Consider the following 27,016-nt stretch of genomic DNA (forward strand, 5'->3'; position numbering starts at 1 on the left):
AGATAAGTATCAAATTAATGTTGGCGATTACATTTATTTCCCCGCACACAGCAGTGCATGTCTACATACGGTTATACATGCATTTGTGGAAAAAGGTGACTTCTGTTTTCGCGAGTAGTTTCATTTAAGAATGATGCAGATTTGTGTGCACATTTTTCAGATTTACGACGCCATTTGGCAACGCCAATTGGTTTAAGACAGTCACTGTTTTATTTGAATTCTGCACCGCTACTATTGTTACTCACTGCTTCTGCTGTTTGCGCCAGTCTGCAGCGCGCATTGGCAGTCAACAGATGCAGGCGCTTTCTCCGGAACAACGTGCCAATGCAGTTAACCATTTGGCTGATTTATTGGCAAGCAGGGAGGAATATTCTGCGAGTGCAAGCAAAGGACTTAGTGGAAGCGACGCGACATGCTCTGGCGGAGCCACTTTTGTCACGTTTATCTTTGAATGCTGCTAAATTGAAGAACTTGTCTGTTGGATTAAGCAGAATCAAGCTGAATCGAGTCTTAAGGTAAACGAGTGATTTTCCGTACTCATAAATTCGCGTCACTAAGAGCAACACGACTCCGACAACTTGAGTCAGACAATTTTCTGTATTACCTTTCATATCACTGTTCTTGTATGCTTGTACGCGGTACACAAAAATATTTTTGTTTGGCTAATTTGTATCCTTAATCACCCTTTTCTATTATTATTGTATTCACAATATGTGGGAAGTTTCACATATGGCAACTTTACCCAATATTCAACCGTTAAACGTTGAGCACACAAAGTTATTTCTATGACAAATTTAGTCTGAGTTCCAAAATAGAAATGTCCCATTTAAGTGCAAACAAATTGTAGAGAACGCACTCAGCCATAAATTTGTACTGGACATTGCTAATAACGATTACTAACTACGTACCAATTTTTTTTTTTTGTGATGTTATTATAGAGAGTGACGAAGAAGATGACGATATTCCAACAAATTTTGTCGTTGATGCAACGCGTTTTTTAACTAATCGTAGAAATAACCATTTTGGTATAACAACATTTTAGCAATGGGTCAATAATGTCCTTTCCAAATTTACTTCAACTATATCAATATTATTATCCTTAATCAAGCAGGACAAATATAACATTTTTTCGTCTGGGATCAAGTAGAGAGAGCGCCTCAACTAGAAAAATGGCAACGTTGTTTGATACTGGCAATGGAGAAACCATTATCAAAGTGACAGAGCAGGTTATCGCCGCGTTGATTAAATAAAAATCTACAATGGAAGTGTTTCCCAGAATGCATTGACTATGTTGACGGGAAGGAAAGCAGATTTTCCTTTAAAAGATAAAAATTTACAATTTTTGCCGAATCTGCAAAATGTAAAACAGAGAAAAGTATTTTTGTCAACGGCAATGAATTGCTGGCGATTCGGCAGATCCATTGAGGAAAAATCTTATTATACCCTTTCGACTGAGCAACCGAAAGAAACGAGAGATACCATCACTTCTCCAAAAATATGTAGACTGCGTTGTTTTGGAAACTTAAATAAAGAATTTTGACTACCGAACAAATTATAAAAGTTGTTTTAGATGTGTTTTTGGCATTTTTGTAACTCATACGAAAATTGTAATTTGGATGATGATATGACAATAAATTTATGAACACAGTGACTTTAGAAAGGTGTTAACAAATTAAAAAATAATTTAATTAAAAAACAATTATTTATTTTTATAAGATGAATATAAATTATTTTTTTCTTCTTAAGTTCTCCATTCCAATTCGTTCATACATTTTCATTATACTCTTGCAACCAGTTGCTACAGAGTATTATAGTTTTGTTTACCAAACGGTTGTACGTATCACCTTAAACTAAGCGAGATAAATATAGGGTTATATACATATTGGGTGACGAAAAAAGTTGAAATCCGGTTGATTGTCTGTCCGTCCGTCCGTCGGTGCAAGCTGTTACTTGAGTAAGGTGAGAGATATCTTGATGAAACTTGGTAGTGGTACAAAAAAATTACGAGTTCGTAGATAGGCGTAATCGCAATTAATCGAAAACATATAAAATGCCATAACTAAGCACTAAGCACTAAATTAAGATTCAATTTGGTACAGTGAAACGCAGTGACTAGGGGCACCTGTGGGGAAAAGCTTTTGAAAAAGTGGGCGTGGCCCCGAAATCTAACAAGTTGAGTACAAATCGTATAAATGTGAAAATGGAGGAAATCGGAGGATAACCCCGCTCACTCCCCATATAACGGTACTGTTAAAAACTACTAAAAGTGCGATAAATCAATACACCAGAGACATTAAATTTCACCACAGAGATGGTATCAAAAAGCGTTATGAGAATCGTTTTGAAAAATAAACGACGGGCGTGGCTCCGCGCACATATTAGTCAAATCCCATATCTCGAGACCTGGTCTACCGATTGCGACAAAATTCAGTACGTGGCATTCGTCTTAAATTATTATATCATAGTGTGAAAATGAACGAGGCGGACAACAACCACGCCTACTTCCCATATAGCACAATTTTAAAATCCACTTGAATCGTTCAGTTTCCAGTACACAAATCAAGAAGCAAACAATATAACGGGATAAAACTGAAATTAAAGGATAATCCTTCTCTCCTTATAATGGTGTGTATGACTGTCAAAAATGGGTGAAATTGTACCAATACTTCCCTTAACCCCTTGACGTATTTCCACGAGTCTGACTCGTGATACAATTTTTGTGCCTAACATGATTATCAAGAGTCTGACTCGTGGTGTGTACATAGATGTGTATATTTGATAAAAGAGAATTGAAGTTTTCCCGTTATTTTCAGCTAATAATGTAAACAAAAAAGATTGTTGCAGTTGAGTGCATTATCTACTGCAGATCGGTTGTGTAATTATGCATATTTTTTGTTACGCATTAAAATTAAATCGTAGTATTTTATTTTTTGTAAATTTGTAAAACAAGCGTGCGACAGTTCGTAAGCATCAAAACTGGTGCAAGTTGTGTGCGAACAGTTGGAAGCGAATTTCGTTGCGCTAATTGATACGTCAAGGGGTTAACCACATATATCTAATATAAAACTTATCGATATGGGTGACTTTGTAACGCATATATCGGTCAATATATGAGTTAGTACTTTGCCTAGCGCCTACATAGTTAATATAACGATTTTCGAAAATCCGGCTGACTTTACTCTATATGATTGGTTTTACACCTTAAAGTATGTATTTCCTTGGCTTTGATTTTTGCAAGTCGCAATAATATAAAATGTTTGGTTGGACCCGATAATTTCGTTTATCTTGTAACCAGTATTAACACCAACAACAATGTAAGCCTCGAAATCCAACACAGAATAACTCTTGCCAACAGGTGCTACTTCGGGCCGAGTAGGCAATTGAAAAGTAAAGTCCTCTCTCGACGAACAAAGACCAAACTCTATAAGTCACTCATTATATGGTGCAGAGGCATGGACGATGACAACATCTGACGAGTCGACGTTACAAGTTTTCGGAAGAAAGGTTCTGCAGAAGATTTATGGATCTTTGCGCATTGGGAACGGCGAATATCGCATTCGATGGAATGAATTATACGACGACATTGAAGTTCAGAAGAAGAATAATTCATTTTGAAATTACTTTCTATGTGGCACCTGCTCACGTCGAAATTTGCTGTTACCTTTGTATAACATTGACGTAAGTGCTTTGGCTTTAACCTCACTAACGACTATTCCGCGTAAAAACCGTCTATAATACTCGTACACATGTGCAGCTGATTTTTCAAATGGGCAATTATAGCGCATGTACATTATAACTTGCTGCTGCATCCCATTGCTCCCTTTTCTGTACAATGCCTTGCGTAGATGCCTCGGTTTAGTCTGAAGTAAATGTTTTACATTATTTTAATACATTGTCTATTTTAATGCAAAATTTTAATTTTACTTACAATTTTGCTTCCACCGGCTACCATTTTTGCAAATGTAAAAAAAGTCTGCTGATCAGAGATACCAATTTGCCACAATAAATAAACAAATACAATAAAATTGGTAAAATTGATTTTCACGTAAACCGAAACATTGCCTCTTGGGAAATTTAACACTATAGGTCACGTTTAACTGTGAACAGCATACCATATATGCAAACCACATACAAAAATGGAGAACAAACTTCAAAATACCGAACATATTGAAAATATTAATTTGGAACGGAGAGCAATTGCAACTATGGAAAGAATTTCAAAATGAAATGGAACGCCGAATTGCTTAACAGCGAACGGTTATGGACAAGAATACAAAGCGTGCCACTAGAGCACGAGCAACATGGTCCTTTCGCCTTTGCTCGTCGCCCCCGCCTCTACAAAAACATGAAAATGTCAGATATTCTCGTGTATATGTACATAAATACATTACTATTTATTGAAGCAATGAAATAATCTCTAAAACCTATATTGGACAGTTCGGGTACAGCATTACAATCTCTATTTTAGGCACAAAGGTATATGATTATTAGAAAGAGCTTCTGAATTTTATTTGGATACGTAGGCTGCTATATATATCTCTGACGTAGGCAACACTAAGTGTTGCCAGGTGCAATCTGACATTTCCATTGGAAAGTTTGACATTTTTAGCATAACATCACTCAGAACGTTTTGTCATTTAATCGTGAATTGTTTTATTTACAGGGAATAAAAAAATTCATCTCGGCTAAAAAATGGAATTAACTCGTGAACATTTTCGTGCGATCATTTTTCACAACTTTCGACGTGGATTATCACGACAAGAGTGCATCGATGAACTAAAATCTTTGTATGGCTAAGAAGCACCATCTTATAGCACTGTGAAAAACTGGTACAACGAATTCAATCGTGGCCGACGCTCGCTCAAGGACAAATTCCGTGAAGGTCGTCCAAAAGCAGCCGTTGTGCCAGAAAACATCGATGCCGTACGTGAACTGATAATGCAAGACCGTCATGTAACATACCTTCAGATAGAGGCATTCCTATGCATTTCTCCCACCAGCATATTGCATGAACACCTGGCCGTAAAAAAGGTTTGTTCTCGTTGGATCCCGCACAATTTGACAATCGCTCAAAAAAAGGCTTGTGTGGATTGGTGTAAAAAAATGCCGAAAAATACGAACGTGGTGCTTCAAAGGACGTTTATAAGATCGTCACAGGTGACGAATCATGGATCTATACGTATGAGCCCGAAACAAAACAGCAATCGACCGTGTGAGTCTTCCAAGACGAGCCAAATCTAACGAACGTTGTTCGTGGAAGAAGCACTTCGAAGCAAATGGTCGCCTGTTTCTTCGGCAAAACTGGTCATGTGGCGCCTGTTCCGCTTGACCAACGTAGGACGATCAATTCTGAGTGGTACACCATCATTTGTTTGCCTGAAGTCTTCGGAGAAATTCGAAAAACGAACAAGAGAAGACGAATCATTGTGCACCATGACAATGCGAGCTCTCACACATCGGCTCATACCAGCGCCTTTTTGACCGGTGAAAACGTCGAATTGTTGGGTCATCCGCCGTACAGCCCTGACTTGGCACCCAATGACTTCTTTTTATTCCCACACAACAAGAAAATAATGCGTGGTCAACGATTTTCGTCGCCAGAAGATGCTGTTGAAGCATTCAAAAACCATGTTTTGGAGGTGTCTTAATCGGAGTGGAAAAAGTGCTTCGAAAATTGGTTTGAGCGCATGCAAAAGTGTATAAATCTTGATGGAGAATATTTTGAAAAAAAAAACCATTTTCGTTGATAAATATTCCTATTTTCATTATTAGGACAGAAATATATATAGCAGCCCTCGTATTGACCGATGGATAAATTATATAGTCAACCGGAAATTCAAAAATCTTTACGTGAGTCAAAGGGCAGTTTCGATTTTTGGCACGCGAGTACGCTATTAACGAGAAAATATTCTCTCTGTATTTCAATAATATATCTCGGAGATTTATCTATATTTGCAGTTAAAGAGCAGTTTTAGGCACTGCGTTCCACATATTAGTAATCTGGAGGCTTGAAAAGTAATGGTCCGATCGTAACAACTTTTTAATGTTAGATGAAGTGTCCTGAGAACATTCTTTGTTCATACAAAGTACAATTCTTCATTGGGACTTTATATTTTTTAAAGTGAAAGAGCCATATACTTAGAATTTAAAATATCGATCCAGAGGAATTAAAACCGATTGTTGTCCAATTTCGCCCACAACGCAAAAGGCAATATACGAATTTTAAAATAATTTGGTTCACCAAATTTGGTGTAAATTGATCGGTTAGTTCCTTAGATATAGGACTTCACCTAGCGGTGTCATGACCATTATCCAATTTGTTAGCGTCTCCTAGGAAGCCCTCTTCTCAGGTATAAAATTAAATATCTCTGGCGGATTTATTTATTGAGTTATTGCACTTTTAGTGCTTTTCACCAAACCCTTCGATGGGGAGTGAACGGATTATTATCCGATAATATCTATTTTTACATTGGCGTAGGATGTTTATAAAGGTCTTTTACTTGTATATTGGTTTTGAACCAACAACTCGCAGTGTACAATATCCGAATTTGAATATTTTGTAGTAACCGGTAAATAGTAACTCGCATCATGCCTGTATTGCTTAGCCCATGTGATATTGCAAGTCGTAAAATTTGAAATTACCATATTAAAAACATAATCTTTTATTTTTGGTACGTGAACGAAAACTGTGTTAATTAAAGGCGTCGTCAGATCTGGCATGGGCAACATTAAAAAATAGTTCAAAAAAAATTTTTTTTCTTCTGTAAGGCTGCCAGAATTACATTGCCAACTTAATCACTCCTTTGTAAATTTTCCTTTTGCTAAAAGTGCTGGCAACCACAGCAAATACCAGTAGAACATGTTAATGTTTGTTAAAAATAATAAAATTTTTAACTTCGGCTGCGCAGAAGCTAGAATACCCTACACAGGTTTACGACTGTCGGGTATAATTAACCGGAACGGACTCGAATGTTCAACCGGCCAAAAGTTGTCAACTTGGAAATTACTTCATGAATGTTTTCTGCCACTACAACTATGTAGCTTATACTCGTATCATATACACGTTTGTAGGTTGGTCTAAAAAAAACTGTTGTAAAAGCTATTGTCTAGAGATTGTATATATTTGAAAAAGAAATTCCCCAAACTCAGCGAGTCAAAACTGAAGAGGAAATATTTGTAAGTCCACAAAAACGGCAACTGATAAAAGATAATCATTTTGAAGTTACAAGAATAATCAGGAGAAACTCCCATGGAAATATTTTGCGAACGTTGTCCAAAATTTCTTATGAGACCATTGAGACTTATTAAATAAATTTACTATTATAAGCAAAAAATTGCAAGACTTTGTTCATAATTTTAAAATTCTTAATTTATTCTTCAAAATATATGTTGTCCCTCTCAAAGTAATCCCCATTGGCCTCAATACACTTTTGCCAACAGTTGTAAAAATCAATTTACGGATAGTCTTCAATGCGTGAAGCGACTCACTTTAAATGTCTTCAATTGACTCCGGTTTTCTCCGGAGCGGTCGATTTAGTTTGTGACAAGCAAAGCTAGAGATTCATTTCTTTAATGAAGAAGCCCTTCCAAAGAAAAAAGAGCGCAGGAATGCTAGCCCATTATTGTTGGAGACTCATAACAGGCCTTCTAGAAGTCAAAAAATCACGAAAACAATAAATATTTTTAAGCAGTAATTTTTTTAAATGTAACTGATCTTTTACTTTTTAAGAAAAATATGTTTGGAAGTCACAAGGACCCGTGACGAGTACATTTTTCATGCACATAATATTGTTTAGTGGAATACTCGTATACTAAATGTTTTATATGATTTTTCATGTGACAAAAAGTTAAAAATTTCAGTGCAATTAATAGTGATTTCATACATTGAAATACTAAGAATATTCAAAGTAATCAGAGGCATGTGGTGAAATTTGATGTAAAAATAAACCAAATAATTCAAATAAAACCAGCTGTGACTGCTCTTGCAATCACTTTCCGCTTGTCTGGGGCTGTATAATAAGTAAGTATGATCACAAAACTTATCACACAATCGCAATTATGCAATATTTCAAGTCAATGTCATTTAAACTGTTAACACAATTTCCACATAATTAAAATTTTTGTCATCACTTCATTACGGTCGTTGGCACTGCGCAAAAGCTGCACTTACATCCGCCGCATCTCCACGACCTTCAACACTACCCATACAGGGTTGTGCCATCAACGTTTGCAGCGAAAGCCACGGCTTCTTGCTGTGTCACACATGTGGAGGCAAACATAAGCATACTCGCACATACTCATGGCTGTGTGCATTGCCTGTTAACCATACATAATTATAATTGAATAGTTGCCAGCACTGTTATCCTATGCCAACCACGCACATTCTCGTATTTCCCACGTTGTCACACACACTCTGGATACACACATGTGTATACTTTTCGGAACTGGGAGCTGGCTCCTTATTATCAGAGTATATGTATGCCAAATGCACACCTCTGCTGCCTGTTCTTGTAGTTTTCTGCTTATTCAGTTTCCTACATTACCTTTCATTTCTTCATTTATGCTCCTCATTCATGTGGACCTTATGAGTGGCAACATCTTTAACCATGTCTGCTACATTTTGAAGCGTGAAAGGGTGAATATCTATGCAGGACCAAAACTTACCCTTAGAAGTTAACCTTTGGTCCTCCGTCTGCAAAGAGTCTGAAGCACGAATATTGTGCACTGGAGTGCTGTATCGAGATTGTGAAGGATATCGACGAGGCAATAGAGCACATACACATACCGCTGTCACGGAGCGCGGTATGTAATAATAACAATAGGGTAAAAGGAAATCAGTGTGCACTTAATTGCACTCCTCCTAATTAGTCTGTGTGGACTGAATCATAATTGATAATTCTCGTTTAAAATAAAGAAATATTTTAGAATACAGCAGCAATATAGTACGTGTGTCAGCCGTTGCCAGCCCCTAGTATAATTACATAATATTAGTGAAAATGAAAGAATTGTAAATAAGAATAATTATTAAATGTTTCCCATTGTCGAACACACCTTATTTTTATTTGTTGGTATGATTCTAAATGTGTAAAGCATTTTATGTATTTAATCTTGTTCTATGATATAGTTGCTCTCAATATCAAGAAGAGTTTTAAATTTCTTTTTTAATATCAAGTGTATTAACGAGTGTTTTTTTTTTTTTTTGAAATTTGACATGAGGCAATACATTTTTTAGAGTTAGTCTTTCTGACAGCTGCTACTTGATTTATAGGTTAGGCTAGGTTAGATGGCTGATCAAAGATCGCACGTGGACTACTATATGTAGTTCTTTGTAGGGACACAGAAAATAAGAGCTCCTGTGTTCGACCATATATACAAGGTACATTCCAAAGTAAAGAGGACTTTTTGAATCTAGCACCCTCTGGTGGCGCCATCTATATGTCGACTGATACGTTAGAATCTACTATCCTTATCAATTATCCAGTGAGAATTTTATGACATTTCATGGATTGGAAGTGCAGTTACTGCGTTTTAAGTGTCAGTATGTTTGTGTTATCGGTGCGAAAATGAGCTTCGAACAAAGGGCAAACATTAAATTTTGTTTTAAAATCGGTAAAACTTTTACAGAAATGTTTCAATTGACGAAACAAGTTTATGGCGATGATTACCTATCCAGTAACGTGTGGTTTCAATGTTTTCAAAGTCGTCGTGAGGACATAAATGACGATTAACATGTGGGCCAATCAAAATCTGTGATCAACGGAAATTCCATCGAAACTGTGGTGTATTCATCATTGAAATTCATGGAAATTGAATTGAACATCTCCAAAACATCGATTTATCGCATTTTGACCAAACATTTGGGCTTATGAAAGGTGTGTGCACGGTTTGTTCCGCACAAATTGACTGACGACCAAAACATTCGAAGCTTGTGATCAATTATTTGACCAAAAATCACATTTTAACCATTAAACACTCCCCATTTTCACCTCATATGGCACCGTGCGACTTCGTCCTTTTCGGAAAAAGGCATTTGCCCATGAAAGGAAAGCGTTATGCAGACGTAGAGGCCATTCAAAAGGCTTGCACCGATATATTGGCGGCCATGCCGGCCAACGAGCCAAAACACGCGTTCGCGCTTTTATTGCAGCAGGAGAATATTTTGATTAAAATAAATTGATTTTGCCGAAAAAACTATTTGTTCTGTTTTTTTTTTTAAGTCCTGTTTTTTATGGAACATACCTCTTATATGTATATGTAATTTTATGTCTATCTCGGTTGATACACACAAACTCCGAAAATATATTTCTGTATACATGTTAATCCCTATTTCAACTCCTTGTCGCAATACCTCCAGTTTGTATAATTTTTTCTTTTCTCTTTGCGTTTTGGCAACGCCGAATACCACAGTCGATGGAACAATGCGCTGTACGACAGCACTGACATATGTATGTACTACGCTGGCTAGGCCATGTCGTCCGAATGGATGAAAACACTCCAGATCTGAGAGTATTTGACGCAGTACGCACCCGGGGAAGCAGAGGAAGAGGAAGACCTTCACTACGCTGGAAAGACCAGGCTACTTCATAAGTTCGTAATGAGTCAATACCAATGCTGTCGTTTGAAAAATAGCCTAATCTGACTACAACCACTCCTATACATATAACTACGTTTTCAATCAATGAAGATTTAAAAAAAAAAACTTGACAAAATTAGTGCGTCTGACATCTGACATGTGGCGACTGTCGTAAGAAAAGGGCCAAGTTCGTAACATATCTAGGATACTGAAGCTAGACGCTAGATGTCATAATCTTATAACCATGATTCGTCACTAATTATGACCCCTTTATTCAACAAATCCTGAGCGATGCTCATGCGACGATTTTTTGTTAAAAAATTCAGCAATTTTAGAAATTTCCGAAAATCCCAAAATTTTCAGTAACTATAAATAGTGATTCTTCATAACAATTTTCTTCACTTTTTCAACATTTTCATCGGTTGCTGATATGCAGCGGCGTCCAAGGTGAGCATCGAAAATCATATCTTCTCGACCTTTTTTAAAAAGCTTTTATCACTTATAAACAATTCTCCCAGAATACACTCACCACATTGTCCACATTTCAAGTGCTGTTTTGCACTTTTTTCTTTTGAAAGCAAATTCTTAAAAAAAAATTTGACGGCAAGAAATCGCCGAACAAGTAAACTAAGTGAAATCGTTCACCTTTCGAGACGGGTGAACCAGCATAACAAAATAAAAGTATTGATAATCGAATGTACTTAGCCAGTATACTTATCATTTCTATAGAACTATGATAGTATGATTTTTATATGATTATATCGTCACCTGAAATACAAAATAACGTATCATCACTTTTCGTAGGTTTACAGGAGAAGCAAAAAACCGTATAAAAAGAAAACCACTTGAGATATTGAAACAAAATTTTCAAATCTGAATTAGCATGAAACTATCGTATAAGTATATTTTAGAAAAAAAAAAAGAAGAAAATTTAAGCAAATTTTATAGTAGATGTCTAACGTTATTTTGTATTTTCTTTTCTGAAACAAAATAAAGTTTGATCAATCTAAATTTGTATTAAAATAAAAAAATTGAATATTAATATTTTTTTTAATTTTAAATAAAAACAGTTGCAAGTTTTTCATTTTTCATATTTCATGTTATTTTTATTATTAATATGTACATAAGTACTAGAAAAAATTTAAATATTTCAAGCTAAAAAATGAGGATAATGTTTAATTATTATTTATTAAATAACTAATTATTCAAAAGGTATATTATCATAAAAGTAATAACAGTCTGCTGGAATTAAAGCTTCTAGGTCCTGCAGATATTGCCATTTCTTCTTAGTTATTGTTAAACTTTGTAAAAGCATAGATTGCTGAATTCCTAAAAAAGCACGGGTCTGATCACTTGGATCATGGCGTCGCTAAACCGAGCTCTGGCGGCTCCTTCTCTACGCATATACCGAGGGAGTTGTGGGTGGGAAGAAGCCGTTGGAGAAAAGGGACAGTGAGCTTCTTCACGGATGGGTCAAAGGTGGAGGGGTCTGCTGTCAGGAGCTCTCTTTCAACTCCAGTAGATTTACTACTCCGGAGTGTAGTCTCCTTCAGAGAAGTGACCATCGACTCAGATAGCAGGGCGGCGATTCCAGCCTTGAACTCATTAACAATTAGAGAATTCAGAGCTGATCGAAGACCTAACCTCGGTATCAATAGCATCGAGTGTTTTTGTGATAAGAATGATATGAGCGCCAGAACACAGCGGAATCGCAGGAAATATGAGCTAGCAAGAAGAGGCACCTTAGAACCGCTATCGGTAGAATGGGAGCGGATCTGTGCTACCGTATCTTATTCTATTACTGAATAGCTGGGCGTCGCGAAAGCTTGGTCAGCACTGAGCCACAATTTTTACACACGCTGTCGTCATTGTCCTATTGGCTTCTACGCAATAAGGCTGGGAATCCTACCAGACGCCATCTGCAGAAGCTGTATGGAAGAAGATTACGTGGAAACAACTCAACACTTCCTTCTTGGCTGATTTGCGTTAGGGAGGTCATTAAGTCTTGACCTTGGGGGCGCATACCTTCAGATATCGCACCAAACTGGCGGGAAGCGTTTTGTTATTTTATAAGTTCGAACACAGGGGTTCTTCTTTTCTATGGCCTCACAAAGGGCTACATGTACATATGTATATAGTAGTCCATGTCCGATCAACCATGTAACCTAAACTAACCAAAGCACATTGAACTTAATCACTAAAAATAAACATAAACAATAAATGAAGGCTAACTTCGATATAAAAAAAAAAACAAACACTCTGTTATATTTACATACTATACATGAGTGATGATACGTTATTTTGTTTAACGAAATCAAGCACTTGATGATACGTTTTTTTAAATTTTTAATATAGCTTAGGTATTTTTGATCTCAGAAGCTTAAAATTTGTGACACATATATAATATGATGTGGTGAATCGTAATCAGTAAAAACTCAATTGTGAATTTTTTGATGATACGTTATTTTGCATTTCAGGTGACGATATGTTCAACGTTTTCAGGTTCTGCGGTCAGATATAAACCAGTTTTAACCAATATTAAAATTTTGTTTCACTCATGTTCCATTTTACTATTTCATGTTTCATTCATGCCACTGCAAATTTTCGAAAATGTTTGTACATATGTACATATCGTCACCTGAAATGCAAAATACCGTATGATCAAAAAAATTCGAAATTGAGTGTTTCATTGATTACAACCCACTACTTCAAATTGCTTACATACATATGTATAAGTACATATCTTCAACATTTTAAGGTTCTGCTATCAAATATAACCCCGTTTAAACCAATAATTAAATCTCAAAAAGTTCATTTTTTTACATGTTTCATTCTTTCCTCTGTAAATTTCCGAAAATGTTGATACGTTATTTGGAATTTTAGGTGACGATATATATGTAGGTTTCGAATTTAATTGTCAACATATCAATAAAAAAAATATAATAAAAGTATTTTTATTTTTCATTAAAACGTTTAACCAATCAAGTCCATTTTTAATTTAATTATACAAGTAAACATATTTACTGCCTTCCTAAGCGTTTACCAAACATAAAATATTAATATTTTATGTACAAAAACAATTGCTGATGTATATATTCATAGACGCAAGGCTTCGTACAGCCAAAGAGAACTACCGCCTTCAGCAAAATCAGCTGCAGCATGATCCTGACCGCGCAAAATCCACTTAGTGGAAAGAAGTCCCTCAACGCCGACAGGTACGCGTGCATGTAGTCTTGCCATTGATGTGCCAACCTCAGCACCCAAGCCGAGTATTTCCCGTTTTGGCATTATGAACAACACAAGCGCTGCCAACCGATGTCAGGAACTGTCGTGCCGCAGAATCTGCAAAAAAATATAATAATAAAATGATTTCCCAACGCTTGCAAAGTGAAATAAACTGTGTGGAAAAGATGCATGTGGTCTCACGACTAAAAGGTGTGTCCTTTGAGTCCATGAGTTTATTTTGCAGTGAGTGCATGCATAAACAATCTACAGTGATGTATGTACACACATACATATACGAGTACATGATGTTAATTCGTGTGAAAATGTTGTAGGTCTCTGTAAGTAAGTTCTGTATACACAAAACAATTTAAACTTTTTCAATATTTACGGAGAGATTTTGTTGTTTTTTATGCACATATGTTAGTATATATGAAAACACATTCGTGTATACTTCCATACCTACACATGAGCCTAATTGTAACGTTACAACTTTTTCATAGAATATTCAAAACATTTTCGAATTAAATTACTGAAACGGAGTTGTTATCAACTTGCCCGAGTCAAGGTTGAAAATATTGCAAATATTGTAATGCGTGGCAAAGTACTTAATAAAGCACTTGTTCGATGGCATTTGGGATGCACATGCATATTTACATTATGTACAGTTGTGGACATGTAAATGACATAGTTATAGTTTTTATGGCTTCTCTCTTATGGTATAGTATCGCAAATGATTTTAACAAATAACATGAATTTCGGGTTTTTCTGTCTTTCTCATATCCAATACTTGTACAAAACGAAGTTACAATTCATTTCTAAAAAAATAAACTAATCCTAAATACAAAAGATTCATTACAAGAACGTTGATCGGTTATTTGGCGTGGTGCCATATCCGCAGTTTTCGTTAATGATAATGAGTGTGCAAAGATCGATATCTCAAAAACTGAGAGACAATTTCACGTATATAAAGACTATCATTGCTAAATCGACTATTTTCACGCTGATAATTTAAATTTATATTTTATAGAGTATCAGACGGTAGTATCAGAGTATCTCGGCAAACTTAAGTGTGTTAAAAATAATGATCAACATAAGAAATCTAGGGTGTAATGTTTTGTACGCATAAATGTCACAACCTAAAAATAAAGAAAATTTGTTAAAATCTCTATTTCTAAATTTTGGTCCGTAAAAAAATTGGTATTGTTAATATCTTTTGTGGTAGACTCTATTTTTGATGACTGCTTCATACCCGCGATCCATACTTTTCACCAGATTTTGACGCATTATCTTTCCAATCAAACCTCAAATACCTCATTTTCAGTCTTCTGTGCGACAGAGTTATTGAAACGGAATGGAGAAACGCACGTGTTCGACGATCGTAGTCGTTAACGACCTGTTTCAGACAGTTGAAGATCGTCACTGCCGGGAGATCACAGACGATGTAGCGCTTGTGGTCAAAGTAAGGTTCCTGAGTACTGTTTACTAATTGAAATAGGGGTATCGCGCGTCGGATCAAATTGGGCAGTCGTAAACGGGCTCCGCATCAACCAAAATAAGACCGAGATGGTTTTATTCATTAGAAGATACAAGATCTCGGTGGCACCACTGCCACAAATGGGAAACATTCGTCTACAATCGGCGAATAGAGTGAATCCAGGTTCATCCTGGATAGGAAGTTTTTATGGAAGCCGAATATCGAAGAGAGAGCAAAAAAGGTATTGCTCCTCAGTAAGGCTAGCCACTCCATAGTTGTGGGGCTTTTAACGGGCCATTGTTCTATTGACATCCTCGCAGTAAATCTGGAAATCTCACCAGACGCCATCTGCAGTAGCTACATGGAAAAAGATGAGGTGGAAACAACTCAACAACATAAACACTTGAAACCTTCAGACATTTCATCAAGCGGGGGGAAAATGGGATTTTTGGTCAATTAATCGACCTTCGAATGTTGGATTTTGAGCAATTTTTGGTCGTCAGTCAATTTGTGCGGAACAAATCGTGCACACATCTTTCGTAACTCCAAATGTTTGGTCAAAAAGCGATAAATCGATGTTTTGGATATGTTCATTTTCATTTCCATGAATTTCAATGATGATTTCGGCTGATTTTTGATGAATTCACGCACAATTTCGATGGAATTTCCGTTGATCACAGATTTTGATTGAACCACATGTTGATCGTCATTTATGTCCTCACGACCACTTTGAAAACGTTGAAACCATTCGTTACGGGATAGGCAGTCATCGCCATAAACTTGTTTCATCAATCGAAACGTTTCTGTAATAGTTTTACCAATTTTAAAACAAAATTTAATGTTGGCTCTTTGTTCGAAGCTCATTTTCGCACCGACACAAACATACTGACACTTAAAACGCAATAGCTGCACTTCCAATCCATGTTATGTCATGAAATTCTCACTGGACAATTGATAAGAATAGCTAGATTCATCAGTCGACATATAGATGGCGCCACCAGAGGGCGCTAGATTCAAAAAGTCCTCTTTACTTTGGAAAACTCCTCGCTGTGCGCAGGCCGGAACACCTCGGAAAATAACACCAGGAAGTTTAAGAATTGCTCCTAACTGATATGGATGTCTAAAGATAGCTCTAGCCATTGCACCTTGTCGAGGTGGGGTATGGATGAAGAATTTTGGCGCAAACGCCCGACCGAGGTTAGACTCAATGCTAACACGGATCAGGAAGATGCCTAGTAGCCCTACTGTATTGGTCCAATGATGACAAGCTTAACATAAAACTTACCGATCCAAACAAGGTAAGATTGCTGAAACAAAAAGGACAAAGACCTACAATCAACTGCTTAAAGGGAGATGGCCCCTGGGAGCATCAAGAGTTCCCTTCTTGATTACGTTGACGACATTGAGCAATACGCCGACCAGACTACGCACAGTGTAGGCATGAACTTCTTCACTGACTACCTATGTACAATATATTCAATTAATTATTAACCATTATGTAAGTCAAATATCATTATATTGAGACTGGAAAGGTCTGTACAGATTGCATTTACTTTTGGCGTTAAACTAAAGAATGCTCAAAAACATGTGAGCAAAAAATTTTTTCGAAATAATTTTTTTTCTAGGGTTGTATGACTGTTGGTGATATCTGTGCCAAATATCACTTTAAATAATCATTTGAGTTTAGTATACGATTGTCTTTCTGAAGAACTCAAGTGCATTTGGCGATTTTTACGATAAGTGAATTTTTTGTGCGTAATTAATTATCTGATGCCGAAACGTTCAGAATGTTGGAAAAAACCTTCGGTGATAATTGTTTATAGCGAGGAGTTTTTCTGATTGCAACAAATTATTCAAAAAAGGTCGAGAACGTGTTGCCGACGAACCACCTGCAGGACGGCCATCAGCATCAACTCATGATCAACATGTCAATAAAATAAAGGAATTGGTGCTAGAGAATCGACAATTAACAGCTTTAGACTTTCCTAGCATAAATACTATTATTACTGGCGATGAGTCTTGGATCTATGCTTACGACCCGGACACACACGATCAAACCGAATATTGTGGCAAAGGTGAGCCGAAGCCGAAAAACCACGTCAAACACATCAAAAATCAACTTTTGTTTGATGTGATGTATTCCGAATTCCTTCCGGACCTGTCAACAAGGAATACTATTTGTGTGTAATGCGTCGTTTGCGTGAAACTATTTGTAAAAGGAGCCCGGAATTATGGGCCGACCACTCTTGGTTTTTGCACCACAAAAACGCACCTAACTTTAGCAACTGTTTTGAGGATTGGAAAAAACGTTGGCACACGTTTATTGCGGCCAAAGGGCCGACATAGATTTTGAAGAATGCAAGTCTTAAAATTATGAAGCACGTCTTACTATTTTCTGCTCATAGTAATATCTTTATCGCTTTGCATACATAACTCTCTGTGAGCCTATTTGTTTGTACATATGTTATACCTACTTCAGGGCTACTTTATTTCGTTGCTGAAAAAGCTGCAACGTACTCAAATGTAACAAATAATGATCTACACAATAAGCTCAATGTTATTAATGTGGTAATTTAATTTGGTTACAGCGTTATGTAATGCGCTCTGGTAATCCGCCTCGATGTGCGGGTGCCTAAAGCTAAACAGCGAATGGCGTGAAAAAAATAATGCGCAAGGACTCGTTAATCAATCAGAGTCAATTTCAAAATCAAGGATCAAATAAATGTATTAATTTTCTCTTCTTTTTACATTCTCTTCTTTCAAACCATTCTAACTCTTTTACACTGCCTTACCGACATTTTCGCTGGTTAAAGAGCCTGCACCAAGTGCTTTCTCTTTACTCTACATGCTTTGAATACCTTTGGTACGAATTAGTTCTGATGCTTGTGCTGTGGTGACAAGACTGTACCAAATGTAAGCGGAATATTAGCTTTACATTATTGCACCCATAAAATACTTTGACGAAATATAATCTACTACGTTACCAAATGTAAGCGGAATATTAGCTTTACATTATTGCACCCATAAAATACTTTGACGAAATATAATCTACTACTTGGTCACCTTTCTTTGTACCAGTTATTAAATAAAAAAAATGATGTGCTCATACATACTCCCGACTTTTTAAACTTTGAAATTAACTCTATTTCACACATTTTATAATTTAGCTCCTGATTCTATAGTAAGTTTTAAAACATTTCAAAAAACACACGAGATTCCTTTTTAAAGCGTTTTTAATGCTTCATCTACATACATATGTACATATGTACATATATGAACAGTGCATGCAAAAATAACGTTTTTGTTTTCGAAAGTGCATTAAGAAAAATGTTGTAATTACGGAAAGTACAACTTGCTATTTTTCGCTTATTCCCCAAGAAGCTACCTACATACATATGTACGTACATGTACTTTGGAGTAGCTGAATGAACTTTTTTGTTGGCGTTAAATGTTTTCTTTATATGTTGGCTTTCACTAAAGCATTTCTAATTAACATTTCTTATTGAATTCGTGTCTGGTGATTGTGATGGCCAATCTTAAGAAACAATATGGTTTTCTTGTTTTTATTGAGTAGAAAGTCTGCTCCATTGTCTTCTTGCAGCATCCAATCATGTTTATTCTTGCTGATTTTCGGTAAACACTTTCATGTTTGCTGTGAGAAAACTCAAACCCCCAAATCCATGAGCAAAAAAACATCAATAAATAAGCCTTTCCGTAGTCAAACACTTCAGAAGGGGTTGAGCAGTAAAAAGTTGATTGATCACGCAAAGGAAAAACGTTATGTTTTGAATACACTGTATATAAAAATACATAAGTACCAATAAAACGAAATTAGCGTGTTTAATTACTCGATCGGAATAAATAAGAAAATCTTATTATCGTAAACGAGTTTCTGTTTCAATAGCCAAGTACGAAAATATCGTTTGATTTAATTAGATTACACTGAGAAAAAATTACTTAATTTTCTGATACGTACCAAAAATATGTTTACTTATATACATTGTGACAAAACAGTACCCGGAAATTATAAAAAACGCAAAATATTTAATTGTTCATCAATATTTATTTTGTCGCCTTCAAAGTAGTCCTCACCAGATATAATACACTTATGCCAACAATTTTTCCAATGCCCGAAATACTTTTTATAAGCACTTTTTGGGGCGGCCTCCAGCTCCTTCAGCGAATTTCTTTTATCTCTTCGATCGACTGAAAACGGGTTCTACGGAGCGCAATATCTGTTTTGAGAACAAAAAAAAAAACCACACGGAGCCAAATCTAATTAATCGATGGTATTCATTGTATTCATTGCGTTTTAGGCTTTAAATTCGGTCACAATCATACTCTTTTTAAAAAAATTCAGTTTTGTCGGGACGAGCAAGAATGCGTCTAATATTCAGAACATCCACCAAAATCATTCCAATGGACCCGCGAGAGATGACGAGCAATCTTTCCATCTCCTTAACACTTGTCTGACTATTTTAAAGCACCATATCCTTCACTATTTTTTATATTTTCATCAATTGAAGAGGTTGTCCAGAACAAGGCATGTATTCAGCGATCCCTCGGACGTTTTTGAAGACGTTTTTATTACTCGTTGGCTTGTGTTTTTGAACCAACATTCGCAAGGATTCCACACACCAAATTTCATTAGAAAGACAGAATATGAGAATAATTCTTGGTTCGATGCTTTTATCTATTGTAAAAACCGCAATGCACTACTGAGGTGTATCGACTTAAGTAGCGGCCGTAAGCAATCTTTTTGACATATCGGGTTCATATTAGGCGTAGTAATTAAGGACAGTCCAAACAACTTACAGTGTTTTGAAATATAATTTACTTGAATAATTTACTTACAATTCCCGGGTGGCTTTTTGTCTTAATGTGTATTTAAATGATATATTAATACAGTATAAAACATATAAATAATATCGCCCTATTTATGATAAATTACTCACGTATAATTTAGAGCACTCCTAATGAACAAAAGCAACACTCAGCACAAAAACATACAGATAAGTAAATACATACTATACATACTTGTACATTTGCAAAACGTTAAGTTTATGTCGTGTAGTAACGGTAGTTAGCGCTTGTTTTAATGCCCTCTTAAATCTAATGTGACCGTAAATATTTTTGTATGCGAGTATTTACTAAAGTCAGCTCTCATACATAAGTGTTGGCGCCTGTACACACACACATACATATGTATATTGAATGAGGATTAAAGCTATTTTATGGTGTTTTTCATAGCTAAGCTTAACACTTTTTCGGTGGCTTTATGCTGCTTTATTATGCTTTCACTTTTTGGTGTATGGAAATTTTGGCAGTTTTGCTAGTCGCAGATATTTTCTGTCCGAAATATTATTGCACTGGTCATGTGGGATTTTTCGGCTATTAATTTTCATTAAAGTGGAATTAGTAATCGACAAAAAATAAATACATTGAAGAATTACCAGTTAAAATCATAAAATAAAACTTTTTATTTGCATAGCTAAATGGATGGACAAATATAATAAAAATGTCATTTCAGCTGCAGAGTATACGAGTATATAGCGTTTGAATATGTATGTATATTTAATATATGTATGTAAGTATCTAAGTTTAATTGTTTTAGATTAATTATTTTCATGAAATTTCATTTATTTGTGTTAAATATTTATTCCGGTTGACAGGAACGACAAATATAATTTGAAATGTGTCCTAGTTGAGCAAGTAACCGAAAACCTATAAAGTGTCATAACTAAGCCATAAATAAAGATATTAAAGTGAAATTTGGCACAAAGGATCGCATTAGGGAGGGGCATATTTGGACGTAATTTTTTTGGAAAAGTGGGCGTGGCCCCGCCCTCTACTAAGTATTTTGTACATATCTCGGAAACTACTATAGCTATGTCAACCAAACTCTATGGACTCGTTTCCTTCAGGCATTTCCATATACAGCTCAAAAATGGAAGAAGTCGGATAATAACCACGCCCACCTCCCATACAAAGGTTATGTTGAAAATCACTAAAAGTGCGTTAACCGACTAACAAAAAACGTCAGAAACACTAAATTTTACGGAAGAAATGGCAGAAGGAAGCTGCACCCAGGCTTTTTTTTTAATTGAAAATGGGCGTGGCGTCGCCCACTTATGGACCAAAAACCATATCTCAGGAACTACTAATCTAATTAATTTTACAGCAAAATAAAAAAATATGTAAATGACGGATAATGAAATCTCGATTATCACTTTATCATGTGAGAGTATGAAATGTTCGAGCTTAGCCCTTCCTTACTTGTTTATTAAACTTTTTCCTTTTTCGTCCCAAATGCGGCAATTTTGCTTGTTTACATAAACGTTGAGCCAGAAATGGAACTCATCGCTAAACAAAATTAGGCTTGAATACGTCGGATCTTCTTGGAACTTTTCAAGAGCCCATAGGGAGTAGCGATATCGCATGGGAAGGTCGAGCGGCTTCAATTCCTGCGCAAACTGTATTTTATACTCTTTCAATTTTAGATCTCGTCGTAAACTACAGGTACATGTACGCCAAGTCGTTCCATACATAGAGTATGCCAGTCCGAGTTGCTGCGAACGGCGCCGAATCGGCTCTCCACAGTCTTCGTGTACTCTTTCAGCTACGGCTGCTATATTTTCTTTACTGCGTGCTGGACGTGGTCTAGTCGGTCGAATATTATCCATTAATGAATGCTGGATCTCAAGATGGGTGATGGTGTTGCGAATAGTACTTTCAGTAGCTCGTTTATGTACGTTGTAGGTCGATTATGTTGACCATAAGTTGAGCGAAGCGCGCGATACACATTTTTACAGAACGTGTATTTTCGTAATAAAGTTGAACGATGTCTAAACCTTATTCAGGCGTAAGTCTTTCCACGGTGAAATGCCAAACAATACTGAACAATAACATGACAGCTTGACACGACTCATCCGTGATCTGTCAAAAAAAGACTATTGAAAAAAGTACCTCTACATGGATCATCCATTATATGACAGATTGTCGGTTTGGCTCAAACACCGGACAAGACAGCAAATTTTTAATTTTATTTAATAAATTAATATTGTTTACTGTATTTGTGTGTTAAGTTGACACGGGGGAACACTTATGTATTTTCAATGTTAATCTGTTGGAAAGTTTCACATGAATAGGTAAACATTAATTAAGAAGCGCACAGTGAGAAGGTAAAAACCGCTTATTAAAAAGCCATTGAAGCCATAATAGATATTAAAGGAACACTGTTTTACAAACTTTTCACAAACCCTTGTTAAACATTAAAGTTAAAAAATCCCTAGTGTTAAATCAAGTAGAAAGTGACTTGAAAAAATTGTGCTGAAAACTGTCTTTAGCACGGAGTACCTTTCCCTCCCACTTTTAGATTAATTTAATAAATTAGTTACGGTTATTGTTTTGCGTCATCTTACACATAATGAAATTGACAGATAAGTTGGCGGAAATCACATTTATCTTCAACCGCAATGTAATCACTTTTCAGAATGATAAAGTATGTTTGAATACTTCCACACAGTAAGAGTCAATCAGACAAATTCGCACCATTAACCTAAAACTAAAATCTATTCGTTTCCTGTCGCGGCAGACGGTTTCCCGCTGACGACAAAGCGGTAATTGTTTCTTCTTCAATGACGCCATCTTGACGCTTCCAATCACTTCTTATTTAATGCTCCTCCTCTAATGTATATTTACACATGTACATACATACATACATACATATATTCATTGGCAGCGTGCAGCGACCTTTTGAGAATAAAGCTGCTTTGGACTTTTGGTTTTCTTGCTCATTTTTATTTTATCATTCCTTCTTAGTGTGGTGATAGCCATTGCACGGACAATGGTGATAGCCCGATAGACACACATTGATCAACTGAACATTGCAGGCTGGCAGGTGTTAGGCTGTTTAAATTTTTATCAAAAGGAGAAAGATTTAATAATTTTTTTAACTGGAATGTGCAGTGTCCAGTAGGATTCAACAAGATGGGTTGTAATTGGACTTTTTTATTCGGAGAGATATTATATTATTATAATTATTAAATACTTCAGTATATATTTCAAATAACAATATAAGTAAGTATGTAGTTCTTTGGGAATTGTGTCAACTCAGAGAAATAACACATTATTTCAAGATTGAAAGATAAATTTTCCATTTCTCGTTGGCTAACCGATCCGTCGATTTATGGTACATAAGATGCGAACTAAATGTGAAACATTATCAAAAAATGTAAATAGGCAAAACGAGAAAAACATGTTCAGGGTTTAATTAACTGAAATACGAGTACGTATGTGACCACCTGCCTGCCGTGGAGAAGAATACATGAACTTGTATATATGTACCGAAATATAATAATTATCAATTAAGGAAATTTTTTGTGGCAATCAAACATAATTTTGATTATGAGGGAACATTTCTCAATTAGTTTAAACAAATAAATTTTGTGTGTACGCGATGAGTATTCTGCAATAAAAAAAACATTTTGAGCTAATTAATCATCGCTACATTCTGTGATTTATTATTGCCGTGGGTTTATTTCAATTTGAGAGCTAATATTTACACAATTCAGTCTCCGAGCAATGTGATTCGGAACGGGTTTGAATTAAGTTGTTATTACCTAATTTCGCAAACATACTTACACACCAATTATATACATAATATAGTATTTATTTTAGACAAGAATTGCGAACTCAAAGTTTCTAATGCCCTTATATTCAGTAATTATGAAGCAGCTAACTATTATTAGATGTAATTTGGAGTTTGATAGCATTGATGCACATAACTTTTTTCGACAGATTGTACAGCCACGCAGCTCCTTCATAATCAATTTAGAAACATTTACGTAAATATTCGTAATAATTACTATTTACATTTACATACAGTGGGCCAATAAAGTTTACATACACCTAGTTCTATTAAATTATGACACGTTTATTTGTTTTATAATGAATAAATTTTGTGATTTTTTCCTATCCATTTCAAGATATGTATATTTAACATTAAATATAGCATATCAATTTTTTTTTTACACAAATAAAAAAAATTAATGCTAAAGCTTAAAATGGGCCTAATTCATATCAAAAAAGTTTACGTACACTTATTATTATTTATATAAATCAAAAGTAATTACAATAGTTTTAGCGGTTTTTGAGCTACATTTTGTTACAATTATTGTCTCTAGACGTCGAAGCATGCTCCCCACTCGATTTCTAGTATTATTTCCGGATATTTTGACCCACTAAGTCGATGATCCAGTTATTTGGCCTTATTTTGATGAAATTCGATGTTTTCGCATACGGCTTTCCAAAAAGTTCCAGATATTTTGAATAGGATTAATGTCTAGTGATTGCGGGACCTATGGAGTCATTTTTATTTCCATAACAACCAGGATGGAGTCATGTGTAGAAGTTCACGCAAGTGAGGAAAGTTCTCTGATCGCCATTCACTTGGGAGCCTTTTACATATGGCTCAAGCAGCTCACGACTTCCGGTCTTTGACCAAATATTCTCTGGGTAGTATAAGAACATCCGTTTGAAGGCGAGCTAAAGTGAGAAGGCGAAACATCCCCTACATATGGTTGTGCGCTGGGTTTGGGACCCGCCACGTAAAAAACCACCGCAAATGAAAAGAAACAGCAAGACTTGCTGTTGTTAACTGGGCTATAATCGTGTAAGCGGTGTCTACGCCAATTAAGAAGAAGAACAACCCTGCACGTACAAGATACAATGTGTATTTTGGGTCGTTATCCTGTTGGAAATTGATTCTGCTGCTCTTAACAGGCTATTTAAGCACACTTAAATTTAAATTTTTTTCTTAAAATGTTCGATCTTCGAAAAATGAAAGCTAGTTGCCTGACATGGACTTTGTTTACTGAAAACTTCTCTTTTTCCAAAAGGAAGAATTTTTTTCTTCTAAAACAGCTTTGGATGGTGTCATGTGTAGAAGTTCACACAAGTGAGGAAAGTCCTCTGATAGCCATTCACTTTGGAGTGGCCAGAAACGATTATTTTACATATGGCTCAAGCAGCTCACGACTTCCGGTTTTTGACCAAACATCCTCTGGGTAGCCTAAGAACATCCCTTTTGAAGGCGAGATAAAGTGAGAAGGCGAAACATTCCCTACACAGGGTTGTGCGCTGGGTTTGGACCCGCCGCGTAAAAAAACGCACTCAATGAAAAATAACAACCAGACTCGGATGAGAGACCCTCATTTTGATAACGACCATGGCAAACGAAATAATGATTACGATTTGAGGGCATGCACCTGGAATGTCCGGTCCTTTAATTGGGAAGGTGCCGCTGCCCAGCTGGTTGTCCTCTTTAGAGTGAAGGGTGACATCACCGCCGTCCAACAAATACGATGGATGGGACAAGGACTGAGGCAAGTAGGTTCTTGTGGCATTTACTACAGTGGCCATACAAAAGAGCGCAAGTTTGGTGTGGGATTTGTGGTGTAAGAGAGAGTCGATTTCAAAGCTGCCTTTAACGGCACGAAAAGGAGCTGCCTTTATGGCGCGATGTCTGAATTTGCTATCCCCGCAAAACTAATACGGCTGTGTAAACTGAAGAACAACACCAAAATTTCCATCAAGATCGATCATTAAATTTTACCCCCGAGATAGTATGAGAGAGTTTTTTGGGAGCCGGTGTGAAAATTGTACAATGGACGTGGCACTGCCCACTTTTTGGTGAAGTCACCAGAGCGACCGTTTTCGACTAAACTTCATTCCATTTCATTCTTTCACTTTCCAATATACAAATCAAGACGTAATCGATATGACGTGCTTAAACTTTGCACTAATAATCCCTTTGAAGTATGCCACTGTATGACCAAAAAGTGTTCAAATCCGAACAAACTGTTCAAGGCCGTCGGTATTGAATATAGTATCTATAGCTGACTTTAGACTTTAGTCACAAAGTATCTAAAAAGGGTAGAATCGGGTCAATACTTCCCTGAACTCCCATATACCTAATATAAAGATTTTCGAACTTCCGTGACTTTTTACTGGATATATTGGCCAATATTTCAGTTATCTCAATGAATATTACAGAACATGGTTTACTCATAACGGTATATCTTTGTGCATAAAATAGATACAATGGACGAAAACTAGACCGAGCCCCCATATAACTATTACCATGATTTTCAAACATCCGGCTAAATTTGCTCTATATGATTGATGATTGTTTGTGAGGAACCTTAATGAAATCCAGGGAACATTTTTAGTATGAGACAATATAATAGTTAATAGATAAAATGGGGTCGAAAAAACTCCCATGTACTACGTATAATGATTTTCGTTTTTCTGACAAGTCTTATGCCGAGTTATTCGTTCAGTCTATGAGTTATATATAAGATATACATATATAAATATGTATAAAGATGCTTAGATTCGGATCCTCTGGTTGACGTTTTACACCTTAAAGTATTTCCCTGGCTTTGATTCTTGCAAGTTGAAAGAGTATAAAATGTTCGGTGGCTCCTGAACTTTGTCTTTTCTTACTTGTTATTAATAATTTAATTTCTGCTTCAACGGAAAATTTAGCATTTTTCAAAGTACTTCACCAATATTAATAGAAAACGTATGATCACTTAAACTTCAATGAATAGTTAAGCAATTTGAATCGTGATTTGATCCAATTAATTCTTTTTTAGATTGATCGTGAGAATAAAATTTCATCAAAAAATTTCTTGAAAATATCATGTTTTTAAAAATTTCTTATACAATTGGCCAACCCG

General features: G+C 35.9%; 1 protein-coding gene across 1 annotated transcript in view; it reads right to left on the reverse strand.

Moving 5' to 3' along the window:
- Positions 1–13,811: 13,811 nt before the first annotated feature.
- LOC105224260 (delta-1-pyrroline-5-carboxylate synthase) overlaps positions 13,812–27,016 on the reverse strand; it is a 237,945-nt gene continuing 224,740 nt past the window's right edge. Inside the window, exon 12 of the mRNA XM_049458448.1 lies at positions 13,812–13,915. Coding sequence (XP_049314405.1) covers positions 13,827–13,915 — 89 coding nt within the window. The 3' untranslated portion in view covers positions 13,812–13,826. The remainder of the gene's footprint in view (positions 13,916–27,016) is intronic.

The sequence above is a fragment of the Bactrocera dorsalis genome, chromosome 5 (assembly GCF_023373825.1).
Source record: "Bactrocera dorsalis isolate Fly_Bdor chromosome 5, ASM2337382v1, whole genome shotgun sequence".
Lineage (NCBI taxonomy): Eukaryota > Metazoa > Arthropoda > Insecta > Diptera > Tephritidae > Bactrocera > Bactrocera dorsalis.